Here is a 15,917-nt window from a genome sequence, read left to right as displayed (position 1 = left end):
AGGGCTGGGACACTGCTCCTGGGCAGCCTGGGCTGTTCCCAGCTTTTGCCAGGTACAGACTGCAGGAATGTGGCTCTGTCAGGCTCAGCTGGCAGTGCCAAACCCAGCTCTGCTCCACTGAGGATGCCACAGGCAGGGATTGCTGGCACTGACAGAGAGCTGGATATTGGGCTGTTGGCTCCCAGTTTCCAGTGCCCCTTCCCTGCCTTCGGTGAGAGGCACCAGGTGTGCCTCTGTACTGGGCCATGCCATGGTGCCAGCAGCACAGCGGAGCAGGGCAGTGGCCAAGCAGGAAGTCCTGGGGCCTCCTGGCTGTGTGGCCCCCTGGGTCCACACATCACCTCTGCCCGTGGTTCCTGTTTTGGCAGGGATATAAAGGTGGTGTGGGCAGGGAGAGCCCAGCCCAGCCGAGCCCAGCATTGCGGGAAGCCAGGATGGGAGTGCAGAGCCTGGCAGTGGCTTGCGGGGCACTGGCCTTGTGCCTGGCACTCACCACAGCCACCAACCCCGGCTTCGTGGTGAGGATCACCCAGGCAGGCTTGGACTACGGTGGGTTCTGCTTCTGATTTCTCTCCTCACAGATGTGCTGGTGGCAGAGGTGTGGAGCCAGGTACCCTGGGAGAAGTGCAGGGTGCCAGGGCAGGACGGGGGATCCTTGGCTGTGGGTGCCCATGTGAGGAGCACAGGGGCAGGATGGGGAAATCCTAGGACAGGGGTGCCAAATGCACCATTTTCCAGGGCTTCCCCTGTTGCACCTGCATGCCCCCCACCCCACAACTTGATGGAGGATCTGCAGAGGGGTCAGCACTGTGGAGTCTCAGGGAGCTGCAGCCAGGCAGTGTCGGGGGCCGGCACAGCAGGAGAGTGCTGGTCCCACAGCACGTCCAGGCAGCTGAGCTGAGAACCCTGGAGGAGGGAGCTGCAGAGGAGAAAGGAGCTGGGGAGTTCTGGGGTGGGGCAGTGACAGAGATGGATGGGCCCCGTGCTGGTTTTATCGAAGCAGGCAGAGCCCTGGCTCCAGCAGAGCGCAGTTATGGATTGAAATACACTGTGTGCGAAACACACAGCAGCCTAGTGCCTCGGACCTCCTGCAACTCTCACACAGTGCACTGCCTGGAGGGTGAGGACTGGGACATTCTCCTTTCTGTGGCCACCACCTTCCCCTGGGGCTGCAAGCAGGGCACCAGGCAGCATTGCCTGTGTGCTCACAGGGCTCTATGCACGGAGGTTTGCTTTAAAGCCAGCCTGGGAGGCAGCATCACCTGGATCTTTCCTTTGATCCTTTTGCTGCGTTCTCAGTGTGTGCTCCAGCTCTTGTGGCAGTGGGAGTGATGCTCTCCCTGTGTCACTGCAGCTAAGCAGGAGGGGATTGCGATGATGAAGAAGGAGCTGGCCCAGCTGAAGCTGCCAGACATATCGGTTAAATATGGGAATAAGCACTATGAGATCACCAGGTGAGCCCTGCCAGTGCCTTGGAGCCACCCACTGCCCCTCAATCCAGGCAAGGGGCAGGAAGGGTGGGGAGGGTGGGGAGCCCCTGGAGCAGTGAGGACCATCCTGTCCCTTCCTCAGCTCCCTGAGATGTTTGCCCTATCCTTGGTACAGGCAGGTATGTTCCCATTTCACTCCTTACCCATGGGGAGAAAGGGAACTGGGGTCACAGCCCCCTGGGTATGGGTGGATTGTGTGCAATCAAAGCCGGGGTAGTGGAGATGGCCTTGCCTGTGGGACCAGGGCACACGTTCCCATGTGGAGCAGGAGCCCAGCCCGTGTGGAAATGCAAGCTCCCTGCTGCTCTGGGTGCCTCTCTGCTCCTGCAGTGCAGCGTTTGGAGCTGCTGTGGGTGGCTGCAAGGGCCACATTCCCAAAGGTGCCGCTCTGCTCTGTGTGTCCCTGCCAGGCATAGCTTTGCAGCAACAGAACTGCAGCTGGGGATACTGCCAGTGTAGTGACTCCACTCTGTCCTGCTCACCCTCCCTCCCTCCCTCCCTCCCTCCCTCCCTCCCTCCCTCCCTCCCTCCCTCCCTCCCTCCCTCCCTCCCTCCCTCCCTCCCTCCCTCCCTCCCTCCCTCCCTCCCTCCCTCCCTCCCTCCCTCCCTCCCTCCCTCCCTCCCTCCCTCGTCTTGCACTTGGGAGCATTGAACCACTGTAACATGACTTTTCTTTTTATTCATATTTTTTTAGACTGCGCCTTCGTGATTTTCGTTTGCCAGAATCACAGATTACCCCAATCTCCAATGTGGGCCTTCAGGTCTCCATCTCCAACGCCTTTGCTGAGCTGTCTGGGGACTGGTGGGTGAAATTTCTCTTTGTGTCAGTGCTCAGGTCTTCCTCACCCTGTTCAGGCACCCACTCTGTGTCTCCCTCTCTGGATCTGGACAGGTTTTTTCTTCTCTTGCTCTCCCTTGTGTTTTCGGCAGCTGTCACTTTGCTCACCCAGATATGATGGATAAAATAGGGTGGGAGGCAGGAACAAGGCACATGATGGGGGTGCTATACATGGACCCTCAGGTCTCTCTTTCTACCACCCCTACTTGCCTTCACTCCCCTCTATTTAAAGGTTACCTCTCCTAGTTGATGTGCCAGTGAAATTTGTTTCCCCTGAGTTTAAACACTTTCCCAGTCTCCTCTGGATGCACTGTAAAAGGGGGAGACTGATCCACATAGATTAATCCTGAAGCTGATTTGAGGTGTCTTCACCAGGCCCTGGAATCAAACATCCCTTTTTCATACCTCTCTCCCTGCAGGCGGGGCCACGCATCGTTTAACCTGAAGGTGGAAAATGTCTCCATCAAAATCATCCTGAGTCTGGGCAGTGATGCAACTGGGAAGCCCACCATCAGCACCTCCAACTGCAGTGCCCGCATCTCCAAAATCCGAGTGCACTTTTCAGGCGGGTTTGGGTATGTAACTTCACTGGAAGGTCTGGAAACTCTGTGTGCTCACCCACCTGCCATGGGAATGTGACTCTGCCATGGGAATGTGGCCCTGGTGCAAGGAGTAGGCCGCTGGCAAATCTGAGGTTGCCTGGTCTTAAATCTGGCCTGAATTTCTCCTGCTGTGGCTGCACATTTAAAGGGGATGGGTGTGGTTAAGGCAGACACCAGACTTCTGTGGTTTACCAGTGAGTCTGCAAATGGAAATCCTGGGGCAAAGCCAGATGCCAAATTGGTGTGGGAATGATGTTCCCAGGGTCTTGCATCTCTAGGGTGTCCCTTTCCTGGCACATGCTTCTGCAGTATGGATCTGAGCTAGACAGGGCTTCCCTCTGTGTCTCTCTGCAGGTGGCTTTACAACCTGTTCCACAGTGTTATCGAGTCCAAGATGCGGAAGATTTTAGAGAGCAAGGTATGTGAACAGTGGAGGGCAGGGCCCTGGGTTTTCTGGTGGGTTTTGCACTCACTTGTAGGTCATGTGCTAGAAGGATCAGATATAGGGATGTAACTACAGCCAGAGCACACATGACTGTGGGGTGGGTTAATCCTCTCAGTTGCTCAGCTTTGGCCATGTCCTGGCTGCTCAGCACGGTTCATTCCTGCATGGACCACATGAGATTCCTTCCAGGGCTCTTCCCAGAGCTGAACTGTGCTGAGGGGAAATTGCTGCAAGCAGATGCTTGTCGGTATAAACCCTGCTTGTGTCTTGGACACTTCATGTGCTGCCTGATGAAAGGAGACAATCATCACTGTGTGCTCTTTCACTTAAGCAGACTTTGTCATGGAGCAGGGAGCGGGGCTGAGGCTCTGAGCAGGGGCTGTGACCCTGATGCCCTCACTCATCTCTGCTGCCTTTCTGTCCCACAGGTCTGTGACAATGTGGACCAATATGTACAAAACAAAGTCCAGAAGCACATCCAGACCCTGCCAGGTACTGAGGGGCTGCAAGTGGCTTTAGGAGCAGCTCTTCCTAGCTTTTCCCAGTCTTGAGAAACATTTTACCTTGTGTCCATCTCCTGGTATTCCAGTACCCAAGCTGGGAGCTGGAGAGCATCTTCTCAGCAGAGACAAATCACTCTGTGTCTTGTCTGGCTGTGGTGTTCCCTTTGGGACCTGTGCCCAAGGACAGGCAGGGGCTCAGGCTGATTTAGCTGGGGGATTCAGGCCATCCTCAGCTCCAGGAGATTGTTGTGAAAAAGTGAGGAGAAAAATGGAGGTTTTTGCTTTTAAACAGAAGCAAGCATAGGGACAGTTGGTAGTGAGCTGAGGCCCAGGAAGCCCAGGCATGGCACTGTCAAGACAGCAGCAGAGGCCATCTGCTCCCAGCTTTCCTGACCATGCCATTCTTAGTCTCTCTCTTCCTTGTGTTTTCAGTCACAGCCAGGATAGATGGCAAGATTGGGCTTGATTACGCCTTGGTGGCACCCCCAAGAGCTACTGCACAGTCCCTGGACCTGTACCTGAAGGTGAGAGGTGGCCCTGGGGACACTTGATTTGGCCAATGCCCTGCCACAGGCAGGTGGGAACCAAGGTTTTGGTACCTGCTACAAATCCTGAGTCAGCAGGTGAGTCCCACTGCTATTTGGGACACACCCTTCTCTATGTCTCTCCATCCTCCCAGGGTGAATTCTACTCCCTGGCCCATCGCTCCACCGTCCCCTTCTCACCGCCGCCACTGGCCCTCCCCCCGGATCACGACCGCATGGTTTACTTTGGAGCCTCCAGCTACTTCTTCAACACAGCCTGCATTGCCTACCACAAGGCTGGGGCACTGGTCTTTGAAATCACAGAGGCCACGGTGAGTGGCATGAGCAGGACAGGGCCAGGAAAGAGGATCCATTTGCTGAGGTGCTCTGGGAGCAGCAGTCTTGGAGAAGCCGCAGTGGGAGAGCTGGAGGCCGTGGGATGGGGCTGGGCTGTCACACATGGCAGCATTTGGGGACAGGAGGGTTCACCATGGGCTCCTCTGTGCCACATTGCCCCAGTGTGACAGTCCTCTCCCTGCAGATCCCAAAGGATGTGGGATTCAAATTGGACACCTCTGTCTTCTCAGCCTTCATTCCCCAGGTGAGCAGTGTGGCCCAACCTGCCTGCCCAGAGCTCTTGCACACACAGGCTTTGCTCTGTGCCTGGTGTTCTCCCTCACGACTGGGGGTTTGTGCCATCATTCCCATCCCCTCCCTGCTCCCACACAGCTGGAGGAGATGTACCCAAACATGCCAATGAAGTTCAGGCTGTCTGCTCCCACTGCTCCATTCCTGACTATTGGACCAGGAGGAATCTCGTTCCAGCCCATTGTGGATGCCCAGGCTTATGCCATCCTTCCCAATTCCAGCCTGGCTCCTCTCTTCCTCCTCAGCCTGGTGAGTTCAGACACAGCCTGTGGCAATGGGGCAGGAGGGAGTTTGAGCTGTGCCTGGCCCTGTTGCCCAGATCCTGCCAGGGGAGGTGCCAGGTTTCTGTCCAGGCACAATGGGAGTGTCCGCAAGTGAACAATTCCTGAGCTGGCAAATGCCAGGTTTAATACCAGGTGCAAACACACCCCTGGATGGGTAGTGGTGTGTTTCAGCTGGTCAGAGCCGTTCCCTCAGGTGTCTGCTTTGGGTTGAGGTGGGGTGAGCACTGCCAGAGCTCTGTGCTCTCTCCCCAGACAGGGAACGTGTCCGCTGTCATCAACGTGAGATCCGGCCGCATAGTTGGGAGCCTGGATGTGGGCAGGTACAGAGGGGAGCAGCCATTGTCTGGGCAGGGGGTGGCTGGGGGTACCTCTGTGTGGGTGCCCAGGAACAGAGAGGGAATGGGAAGATCCTAGGGATGTGGGCTTGCTGTGGAGGGAATGAGCTGGGGCTGGAGGGAGTGGGATGTGCATGGCCATCGATGGGTGGAATTGCTCCCTCTGTTGTGACATCTTCCACTTCTGCCCCTGTACAGGATCAGGCTCTCTCTGAAGGATTCAGCTGTTGGCACTTTCCAGGTAAGCTAGCCTTGATCATGACCAGAGCCCCCAGCATGGAGCTGGCAGCCTGCTGGGGGCCAGGATGACGGCTCACTGCACACTGCTTCCCAACATGGGACCCCACATTGACCCTGCAGCCACCTCCTGCCTCAGCCTGCAAGGCTGGGAAAGGATCTGTCGCTGCTCTCACCCCAACATTTTCTGCCCTGCCAGTGCAGCCAGACAAATCTGCTGGTCTCTGGCAAAATGTGTGCCCCTCCCAGCTCCTCATCTTCTTTTCCTAATTATCTTCCAGTGCCTGCATGTCTCCTGGCCCACAGGCTAAAGCTTTTCCTCCCCTTCTCCCTAATCCTCAGGTGCAACTCCTGCAGACTGTAATGAACAACTTGACTTCCAGTACCCTGCTCCCACATCTCAATGGTGAGAATTTACTGGGGGGAATGGGGGTGCTGGAGCACCTTCCGCTCGGGTTGCTCCACCCAAGTGGTCCCAGCTCACTAATTAAATCCTCATTGCCAAGGCTGATCCAGGGAAAAGTGCGTGCAGGAGGCGGCAGTGAAGCAGTGGGAGCCTCTTGCTGCTCTGACAGGCTCCCAGCAGCAAACGCAATGGAAAAAATGAGCCCTGTGCATATCCTAATGCTTTCCAGACCCTCTCCCCAAATCCCTGCTTCTCCTGCTTCGCCAGCAGCTCAGACCAGAGTAGGGCTGGTGGCTGCAGGGGCCAAGGGGGCTCTCATGGCACAACACACAGCCCTTCTGTGGATCTTGGGGGGAGTTTCCTCTGCCTGCCCCAGGAGCAGTGGAGGAGAGGAAAGGGCTGCGGGAAGGAGGTGGCCACCTCCTCTGTGTGCACTGTGCTCCCTTGACTCCCATTCCCACCACAATGTAGACACACGTGCTGTCTTTTCCAGCCCGTTTAGATGAGGGTTTCCCTCTGCCACTTCTGGACAGGATCCAGCTCTCCAATACCCTCATGAAGTTCTACCAGGTGAGTGAGGGGGAGCACCTGCCCATGAGCTGGAGCCCATTCTGCTGTTCCTAAAGCCCTGCCTACCAGCACAGCTTCCAAATTCAGTTCCCCCAGCTGTGCTGGGAAGTGATGGATGGAAGGGTTCTCTTCACTGAGATCCGAGTGGGCCATCGGCAAACCAGAGCACGCATGTTCCAATCCATTCTCTATTCAGGGATGTGGTGTGTGCTGGGGACTGCAGCTTCCAGAGCCTGTAGCAGCCTAGTGCTGTCTCTTTTTTTCCCAGAATTTCCTGCTGCTTGGAGCAGATGTTCACTTCCAACCCCAGGCATGAAAATAAGGTGATGAGAGGCCTTCAGCACAAAATATGCTCCATTCTCCACTTGCCCTTCCCTGCCCTGATCCCTGTGCCAAAGATTACTGCTCCTGCCTGTGCCCTGCACTGCTGTCTTGGCCTGGAACCTCATTCCTCCTGCTGGGGCCTCACCTGGTGCTACCATGGCCCTGTCCTGAGCCACTCCCACCCTCCTTCCTCTGAGTAGCAATAAATGTGTTGGTGATGGGGCCTGAGTGTCAGTGTCACTGTCTGTGCTTGGAGCTGCACTGGGCCAGATGGGAGCTGGAGCTGGAGCTGAGTGGAGACCACCTGGTTTGGCTGTTTCCATGGCCATGGTGAGGCACCATGGAACACCTGTGTCCCACTGGCCTGTCCCTTCACTCCAGCCTTGGAGCAGCGTGGTTGGAAAGAGCACAGTGGAAAAGGCCCTGCCCTGCTGTCCAACAGCAGCTGAACATGAGCACCAGGTGGCCAAGAAGGCCAGGGGCATCCTGGCCTGTTTCAACATGGCCTGTAACCAAACCAGGGAAGGGATTGTCCCCCTGGCATGGGTGAGGCCCACATCTCAAGGCCTTTGTCCAGTTCTGGGTTCCTCACTTCAAAATGGACATGGAGGTGCTGGAGCATGTCCAGAGAAGGGCATGGGAACCAGGGAAGAAGCTGGAGCACCAGGAGAGGCTGAGGGAGCTGGGGGCTCAGCCTGGAGGAGACTCAGGGGGACCTTCACACCCTCACAACTCCCTGACAGGAGGGGGCAGCCAGGTGGGGGTCAGGCTCTGCTTCCAGACAGACAGCAATAGGACAAGGGGACATGCTGCACCAGGGGACTTTTAGGTTGGATATTAGGAAAAATTCTTTCACGGAAGGGGTCATTAGATCTTGGAAAGGGCTGCCCAGGGAGGTGGCGGAGTCCCGGTCCCTGAAGGTATTTAAGGGAAGACTGGACATGGCGCTCAGTGACCGGCTGTAGTTGACATGGTGGTTCTGGGTCACAAGTTGAATTCGATGATCTTCAAGGTCTTTTCCAACCTAATTAATTCTGTGATTTTGTGATTCCCGCGGCAGCGCCGCCCAGCCGCGGGGCGAGCCCGGAACATGAGAGGGGCGGAACGCGGCGCCGAGGGGCGGAGGCAGCGGCGGGGCCACTTTGTCGGCGCACGGCGGGGCCGCCCCGTCCCGGCCGGTCTGTCCGTCCCCCAAAGCATCCCCCACACGCGGCCATGCTGCCCGGGACCCGAGCGCTGCGGGCGGCGGGGCTGCTCCGCCCGCCTCGGGCCGGCCCCCGCTCCGGGGCCGCCCGCAGAGCGCGCTGCGGGCCGGGACAGCGGCCGTTGGTCGCGCTGCCCGCGGGGCCCGACCTGCGGCACTTCCTGAGGGCAGCTGCTGCGGGGCAGTCGGGGCCGTCACCGGAGCTGCCGCCTGAGCCAGGCTCTACTCCAGGGGGCCCGAAAGGTCTGTGGGTCTTCGGGGCAGGAGCTGTTTGGCTCAGCAGAACCCCGCTGCTGTAGCTTCTCTGCCGGGTCAAGGGCAGCCGTAAGGCCGGTACAGACAGTGGTGCTCCACAGCTGGAGCAGAGTGGGGGAAATGGGTTGTTTGGGAGTTTTTGGGGCCCTGAGCGGGTTTTGACGCTGAAAGGAGTTTAGTCCTTGGCTGCAAAGTCGTGTGTGTTTTTCCACCATGGAGTTGAGCAGAGAGCAGATTGCTCTGGTACCTACCCTCAGTGTGTGCTGGGCTGTCAATGGGGCTGTGGTGCCATGGCAGGGATGGTTTTCGTGCCATGAGTGTTATATCTCAGTAAGGACTCAGCTGCTGCTGCTCTGCAGTCATGGCCCAGCCCTGCTGTGCTGCAGAGCACACAGGTTTCCCAGAGTCTGTCCTTCGGATTTATCATCTGTGGGCTGCAGGTGCAGGCAGCTTTTGTTCTGCTTCCCTGACTCCAGTGGTGGGATTGAAGGCTTCTTCCCATAGAGCAGGGGATAGGACAGGTTGTGGATGGGAGCTGAGCAAGCTCCTGTGTCACACGCCCTTTGTTGCAGTGTACCTGGAGACCTACGGCTGCCAGATGAATGTCAGTGACACTGAGATCGCCTGGGCCATCCTGCAGAAGAATGGCTATGCCAGGACAAAGGAGCTGGATGAGGTAAGGAAGCACCTTGGCAGCTCTCCTGGAGCACAACCCTCATGCCCTGGCTGTGCCTGCAAGTCCCAGCTTTTCTCTGGAGTGCAACCCTGTGAGATGTTATGAGTTTTGCGGTCTGAGTTCTGTGCAGTGAAGGAAGCTACTTAACAAGTGCGGTAGAAAGCTGTGGGTTGTCTTTTTTCTTTAAACTACTGGGCTCAGTTGGAGAGGGATTGGACACAGCGGGATCCTCCTGTCTCATCTTTGAGGTTATTTCTACCATTTAGTGAAGACTGCTTGTCTTCTGTTTCTTTCTTGCAACTCTGTTTATTGAAACCTTCCATGTACTCAGACAGGTCTTTTTCCCTGAGTTAAGTGAGTTTTATAGTCTACCTCTTCAGGTTTCCTGGGCAGGGCATGAGAACTTACTGCTCGGCTTTTACAGATTCTTCTCCTTTTGTTGCTTTTGATTTAGGCAGATGTGGTTCTTCTTGTCACCTGTTCCGTGAGGTAAGGAAATGTTTGTCACTGGTTTGGGACAGTTTTTAAGGAATTACGACTTGAAAACAAGGCAGTAAAGGTGTTGCATGAGGGAGTGTGCAGGTGTGAAAACGGCTGTTTAGTTGAGAGTAGGGCTGGATATTTATTAATTTACAACATTAATTGGGTTATGAATGGCTTATCTGGGTAGTGAAAAGTTCTTTGGTAGTGTAAGTTCTGTATATATGCCATTGGCAGTGAGAGACCCGCACAATTAATGAATTTATTTTTAAATATTCTGTCTTCTCTTGAAGTGACTCTCTAGTACAGTGTCCGTACTTCAAAAATATGAGAAATATGTTTAGGAGCAACTTGATATAAAGGGAATATGCTTGGTTTTTATGAATGCAGAAGACACCAAATGCTCATTGTCACTTTCAGGGTACCTTGTACTGTGGCCAAGGCAGTTTTTGTCCCCAAGAGCTTAGTTCCTGTGGTCTTTCTGCAGTGGAGATGCTCTCCAGCAAGCAAAGTGATAGCAGATAAGATAAAGTCAAGACATAATCCCCACACCACAAACGGCACTTTGCCATTGGATTCCCTGCCTGTAGCTGAATTCTCCTCACAAAGGGCTTGGGCCGCTTAAGGCTGGGGCTGTGCTCAAGAGCAGCAGCTGGAATACCCAGTTGTCCTGGCTCCCCAGGGAGAAGGCCGAGCAGGCCATCTGGAACCGTCTGCAGCACCTCAAGGCGCTGAAGGCCCGGCGGCCGCAGGCTCGTGCTCCGCTCCGCATCGGGATCCTGGGTACGGCCGTGCTGGGTCTCCTGTATCCCACTGGCAGCACCTGCCCTTCCCTGGGGTGAAAGCAGCTGGGAAGGGCTGCAGGAGTAACGGAGGGCAGGCCCTGCTTCATGAGGACCCTTCTCCTTTGTTGGCAGGATGCATGGCCGAGAGGCTTAAGGAGGAGATTCTGCACAGGGAGAAGCTGGTTGATGTCGTGGCCGGCCCCGATGCCTACCGTGATCTTCCCCGGCTGCTGGCAGTGGCAGAGTCTGGCCAGCAAGCTGCCAATGTCCTGCTGTCCCTAGATGAGACTTATGCTGACATTCTACCTGTCCAGACTAGTGCAGGTGGCACAACAGCATTTGTGTGAGTACCTTTTCCCAGTGCTTGTTTCTGCAGCTCCAGTTTGGAAATCTGTGCAGAGCAGATGTGTCAGTGACAGCAGCTGCCCAGGAGATGCAGTGTCTGGGTGCATTGAGTCTCCCAGAGTGTGTGTGTGTGTATTTGCTGCTGCTTTGCTGCGTGACTGAGCCCTGGAGAATGTGCCCTGAGCTCAGGCTGTTGTGGACTTCTCTCCCTCTCTTTTGGGAATGCTGACTCTCAGCCTGATGCTGAATTGAGTGATTTCTGTGCTACTGTCCCTCCCTGAAGTCCATACCTCTCACATTCCCTGCCTTCTGTGGTGCCGTGCCCCAGGTTCTGCTATTTATTCTTCTAATCTTCTACACATTATAACTTCTGATTGTTTAGATTTGGTGATAACATTGTCAGACATGAATCAGACTCTGCTCAGTGTGGCCATTGCATATGGAAGGATGGTATTGCTCTCTGCAGGAGCAGGATGTAGAAGGATCTTTGATCAGCCAGACTGCAGTGGCAGTCTGTGCCTCATTAGTTCTTTCCAGCTTTCTTGGAAATGTGCATGAAAAGTCAAGTGTTAGCTCAGGGCAAGCTGAATGCAGTGTGGATGGTCTGTGTGTGGAGCTGGCTGCAGGCAGCAGTACTGGGCTCATCCTGGGCAGGATGCAGCATGGATGGTTCTGGAGGAGCGGGGTGTGACCCGTGCTTTACCTCTCGGCAGGTCCATCATGCGGGGCTGTGACAACATGTGCAGTTACTGCATCGTGCCCTTCACCCGAGGCCGGGAAAGGAGCCGCCCCATCGCCTCCATCCTGCAGGAAGTGAGGATGCTGTCGGATCAGGTGAGGCAGAGCCTCCTCCTGCCTGTCCCAAACCATGGGAGGAAGGGTGGTAACAGTGTTTTCAGTGGTACTTGTAACCACTGTCACTGCCTTTATCTACAGAGATGAGGTTGTGGTGGGGTTCCACCAGTGGCTTTTTGATTCCCCTTGTAATACTCCATGACACAAAGGAGGGAGGGCTTCTGTTGGAAACTCCTTGGAGTAAAACCATGGATGCTTTTGCAGCTCAGCCATTCTGCCCAGGTTAGATTTCTTCTTTTCTGTTTATTTTGTAGGGAGTGAAAGAAGTGACCCTATTGGGTCAGAATGTCAACAGCTTTCGAGACCTGTCTGAGGTGCAGTTTCAGTCAGTGGCTGCCCCAGGCCTCAGCCGTGGCTTTAGCACAGTCTACAAAGCCAAACAGGGAGGTTTGCGCTTCTCACACCTGCTGGACCAGGTCTCTAGGATTGATCCAGAAATGAGGATCCGTTTCACCTCTCCACACCCTAAGGATTTTCCTGATGAGGCAAGTGTAGAATAAACACCTTGGCTCTGCTTGCAGGCAGAGAGGCAGCTCTGAAATGTGAGGTATGGGCTGTACTGCCTTCCCAAACAAAGAGAATGTGGGTTCCCAAACTGGGAACAGCCGCTCCTGGGAGTTGGATGCTGGGGCTAAAGCTGGCCCCAGTTTACTGGTTTACAGTATGTTGGATTTTACCCAGGGAAGACTCTTGTTACAGTTAAGCTGTCTGAGACATCTCCTGGTCACTTACCACAGGTCCTGCAGCTCATCCAGGAGCGACACAATATCTGCAAGCAGCTGCACCTCCCAGCCCAGAGTGGGAGCACACGAGTCCTGGAGGCCATGCGGCGAGGGTGGGTCACCCCACAAGGAGCCCTGTGTCTTGCCCTCTGATTTGGGCTGCTGGTTTATCCTCACTGATGTTGTGGGTTTCCAGTTAGCAAGTCCATGTGCTGTTCATTTCAGATACACAAGAGAAGCATATTTAGAGCTCGTGCACCACGTGCGTGACTGTATTCCAGGTGTGTGTTCCTTTGGTTTGGTCTGAACTCGGCACAGCTGCATGTCACTGTCCTTTCCTGAGTGCAGAATTCCCATCTTCAGTGAGGGAAGTGTACAGCTGTGTGTCTGTTACAGGAGTGAGTTTGAGCAGTGATTTCATCACTGGGTTCTGCGGAGAGACAGAGGAGGATCATCAGCAGACGTTGTCCTTGCTGCGGGAAGTCCGCTACAACATCGGCTTCCTGTTTGCTTACAGCATGAGACAGGTGAGTGCAGGCCCTGGTGGAGAAGACTGAAGGCTGAAGTTATCTCTGGGTGTGTCCCCTAAACTCCTCAGGGCTGTTTCTCACAATAACACATTTTTTAAAAGGTTATTGAAAATAATACACAAAGACTTAGCATACTGGTAGATGTTGTTTGCCCCGGGCAGGACTTGTAGGGTATGTGCTTCTGCAAGGGCTGTTGTTGTGTCTGGGCAGCTTCCAGCTTCTCTGTAGGAGTGTCAGGGTTGGTAACTGCTCAGTGACCTGGCTCTGTGGATGTTCCAGGGTCATTGCAGGGAAGAAACTGTTTCAGTAGAGGCTGCAAATACATTATTTGCTGATGAGGAATGTGCTGATGGAGCTGGGCTGGAGCCCAGCTATAGGGGTCTGTCAGTCAAGTCTGGAGGGAAGTGGTGAATTTTTGAGAAGAGTGGGTAGTTGGTAAGTCTCCATTAGAATGCTTTCCAGAGTGTATGATTCTGTTGGGGAAGAGGACAGAGGATTGGGAAACATAAGGAAGCAAAGGGATTTGGATCACCATTCAGTGCATAGATTAGAAGTAGTAGAATCTGTTGCCTGTGGACAGAGGCACATCCCACACAGGAGCTGCAAAACTGTTTCACAGCCACTGATACTCAGTGCCTTGCATCAGACCTTCTGCTTAAAAGGTGGAGAAGAAAGATGTGAGGAGCATGAGGATGTGGCTGGCACTGGAATAGTTCCTTTGTGATACAAACTGAAATGCTATTGGAATGTGGGAAGCTGTTGCTGGAGATGGAGCTGGCTGGGGTCAGACAAGGCTCTGGGGTCAGGCTGGGTGCTGAGGGGCTGCACTGGCTCTGTGTGTGCAGAAGACGCGGGCACATCACCGGCTGCAGGACGATGTCCCCACAGATGTGAAGAAGCGGCGGCTGGAGCAGCTCATTGCCACCTTCCGGGAGGAGGCTGCGAGGGCCAACGCAGCGCTGGTGGGACAGGCCCAGCTGGTGCTGGTGGAAGGGGTGAGTGGGCCTGGAATGGAATTGTCCTCCTCCTTTCTTGCTGGCTCTGAGGCTGTGCACAGCAGTCACCACTTCTGGCTTCCCTTCTCACTTTCCCCTTGTAATCCCAGGACTCCCAAGACCATTTCTTCACACTTAAAGCAGACAGCCTGTCTTTCCCAGAGCACTGAGCACAGAGGATGGGATCAGTTAGGGATGCATCTCTGGCCAAGCACAGAATTTGTGCTTTGGTGTGTGAGTGTCACCCATCAGCTCTGGCCACAGTGCTCTGTTCCAGGGCTTGGTTAATGTGGGTTTAATACCATCAATAGTGCTCAATTAATTCCTGAGGCAATAAAGCCCAGCAGTGAATCAGAGCAATTGCCATGCAGGTAATGTTCCCTATCCTCTTTCCAGCCCAGCAAACGCTCTGCCTCGGAGCTGTGTGGGAGGAACGACGGCAACATCAAGGTGATCTTCCCCGACGCCGAGCTGGAGGATGCTGCTGAGTGCAGGGCTCCAGGCAGAGCCCAGCCAGGGGACTATGTGATGGTGAAGGTGACCTACCTGCAGTGCTCATTTCCTTGCACAGTGCAAGGAAACAGAGAGAGAACTCATTTCCTGTTCTCTAGGGCAGCTGCTGCTAGAAGAGCCTGAAATTAGAATAGATATTCCCCAGCCTTTCTGTGCCTGAGGACCTGTGCTGTTTCTTTCAGGTAACCTCTGCCAGTTCGCAGACCCTGCGGGGAGTTCCGCTCTGCAGGACCACCCTGTCCCGTGCTGCTGCTTCTCACTGAGGGATCCCTGCTGCCCCAGGATGGAAGCAGCACATATCCTCCATGAAGCTACAAGGAAGTGTGGTCAGGTGGAGATATGGTAGAACCAGGGAGATAAATATGTATATTAAAATTTATTTGTGAAATAATAAAATACATATATATTTATGCTTTGGTGCCATCTTACCCCTCATAGATGTGTGCAGGTTCAAAGGGATGTGTGAACTTTCAAAAAGGTTCAAAGCTGCATGTGAACTTTTAAAATCCAAGTACTGTGAGATTGTGTATTTTGACTTGCCTTGAGGCTTGTTCCACCCTCACAGTGCTTCAGGTCTGTCCTCTGTGGTCACATCCTCTGGCACAGCCCAGCCTGAAAGATGGATGTGCAGAGCAGTTTCTTCCCAGGAAGGAACTCAGCTGAATTTAGGAGCTGCAAAAGCTGGTAGTACCTACAAAACAGCCCCAGGAGCTGCTGGAGAATGGCAGAAGTACCGTCTAAGGGTAGAAAGAGCTGAAATAACAGAAGATTGATTAATTATTTCCAAATATTGGCAAAATGCTTCGAAAGGGGAGCAAACCTCCCCCTCCAAACTTTGCTTGTGTGTTGGAATGTGGCACTGGACTGTGGAATGAAAAATGGTGTTTAACGTGCACCAGTGAATCTGTTGTGTCTGGGGCTGGAGGAATGCAGCCTTGCCCTGGTACTGGGGAGGATTGGATCTTTGGAGAAGATTTCCTTGTTTCCAGGCCTGGGGGTCCATGGGAAGAGATGGTTGCTAGTTGAGGGTCATCTCTGGCCTCTTAAAACCTGGGGTGCAGTTTTGTAATCCAAACATCTATGGGTGTCCTTCCCGTTGCTTAATAAGAGAAGGGGTTGTATTGATTTAAATGGTCAGAAAGTTCTTCAAGTGCATCTGACAGTTCCTTGTTTTCATCAGCCTGCAGCTGACCCTGGCTGCACAGTGTCACATTCCAGCCTGCTCTGTGAAATTCAAACAAGGACCTGTGACCTGCACTTGTGAGTAAACTGAGATGTGAGAAAGGATCACCCCTTTTCATGCAGATAATAATGTCATTAAAATAAATCCTTGGAAAAGGCTCTAGCCAGT

At 54.2% G+C, this 15,917-nt stretch overlaps 2 protein-coding genes across 3 annotated transcripts; both read left to right on the top strand.

Moving 5' to 3' along the window:
* The first annotated feature begins 385 nt into the window (after positions 1-385).
* LOC131585141 (bactericidal permeability-increasing protein-like) lies at positions 386-7,310 on the top strand. Of its 2 annotated transcripts, XM_058850938.1 has the most exons (15): positions 386-549; positions 1,355-1,454; positions 2,185-2,313; positions 2,748-2,903; positions 3,285-3,348; positions 3,804-3,867; positions 4,311-4,402; positions 4,558-4,734; positions 4,944-5,003; positions 5,132-5,299; positions 5,587-5,654; positions 5,868-5,910; positions 6,249-6,312; positions 6,806-6,882; positions 7,151-7,310. In XM_058850938.1, exons 1-15 carry the CDS (start codon positions 435-437, stop codon positions 7,196-7,198), a joined length of 1,425 nt encoding a protein of 474 aa, XP_058706921.1. In that variant the 5' UTR covers positions 386-434; the 3' UTR covers positions 7,199-7,310. The 2 variants fall into 2 exon arrangements, with proteins under 2 accessions (XP_058706921.1, XP_058706920.1); XM_058850937.1 differs by lacking the exons at positions 6,249-6,312; positions 6,806-6,882; positions 7,151-7,310 and adding an exon at positions 6,188-6,232.
* A 1,048-nt stretch (positions 7,311-8,358) lies between these two features.
* CDK5RAP1 (CDK5 regulatory subunit associated protein 1) lies at positions 8,359-14,976 on the top strand. The gene is made up of 13 exons (XM_058850936.1): positions 8,359-8,653; positions 9,238-9,341; positions 9,796-9,830; positions 10,504-10,604; positions 10,739-10,949; positions 11,665-11,785; positions 12,061-12,291; positions 12,544-12,641; positions 12,754-12,809; positions 12,925-13,055; positions 13,904-14,053; positions 14,450-14,590; positions 14,749-14,976. The coding sequence occupies exons 1-13, from the start codon at positions 8,422-8,424 to the stop codon at positions 14,827-14,829; spliced, it is 1,692 nt and encodes a 563-aa protein (XP_058706919.1). The 5' UTR covers positions 8,359-8,421; the 3' UTR covers positions 14,830-14,976.
* Positions 14,977-15,917: the final 941 nt, after the last annotated feature.

This window comes from Poecile atricapillus, chromosome 15 (assembly GCF_030490865.1).
Source record: "Poecile atricapillus isolate bPoeAtr1 chromosome 15, bPoeAtr1.hap1, whole genome shotgun sequence".
Classification (NCBI taxonomy): Eukaryota; Metazoa; Chordata; class Aves; order Passeriformes; family Paridae; genus Poecile; species Poecile atricapillus.
This window is presented reverse-complemented; position numbering and strand designations above follow the sequence as displayed.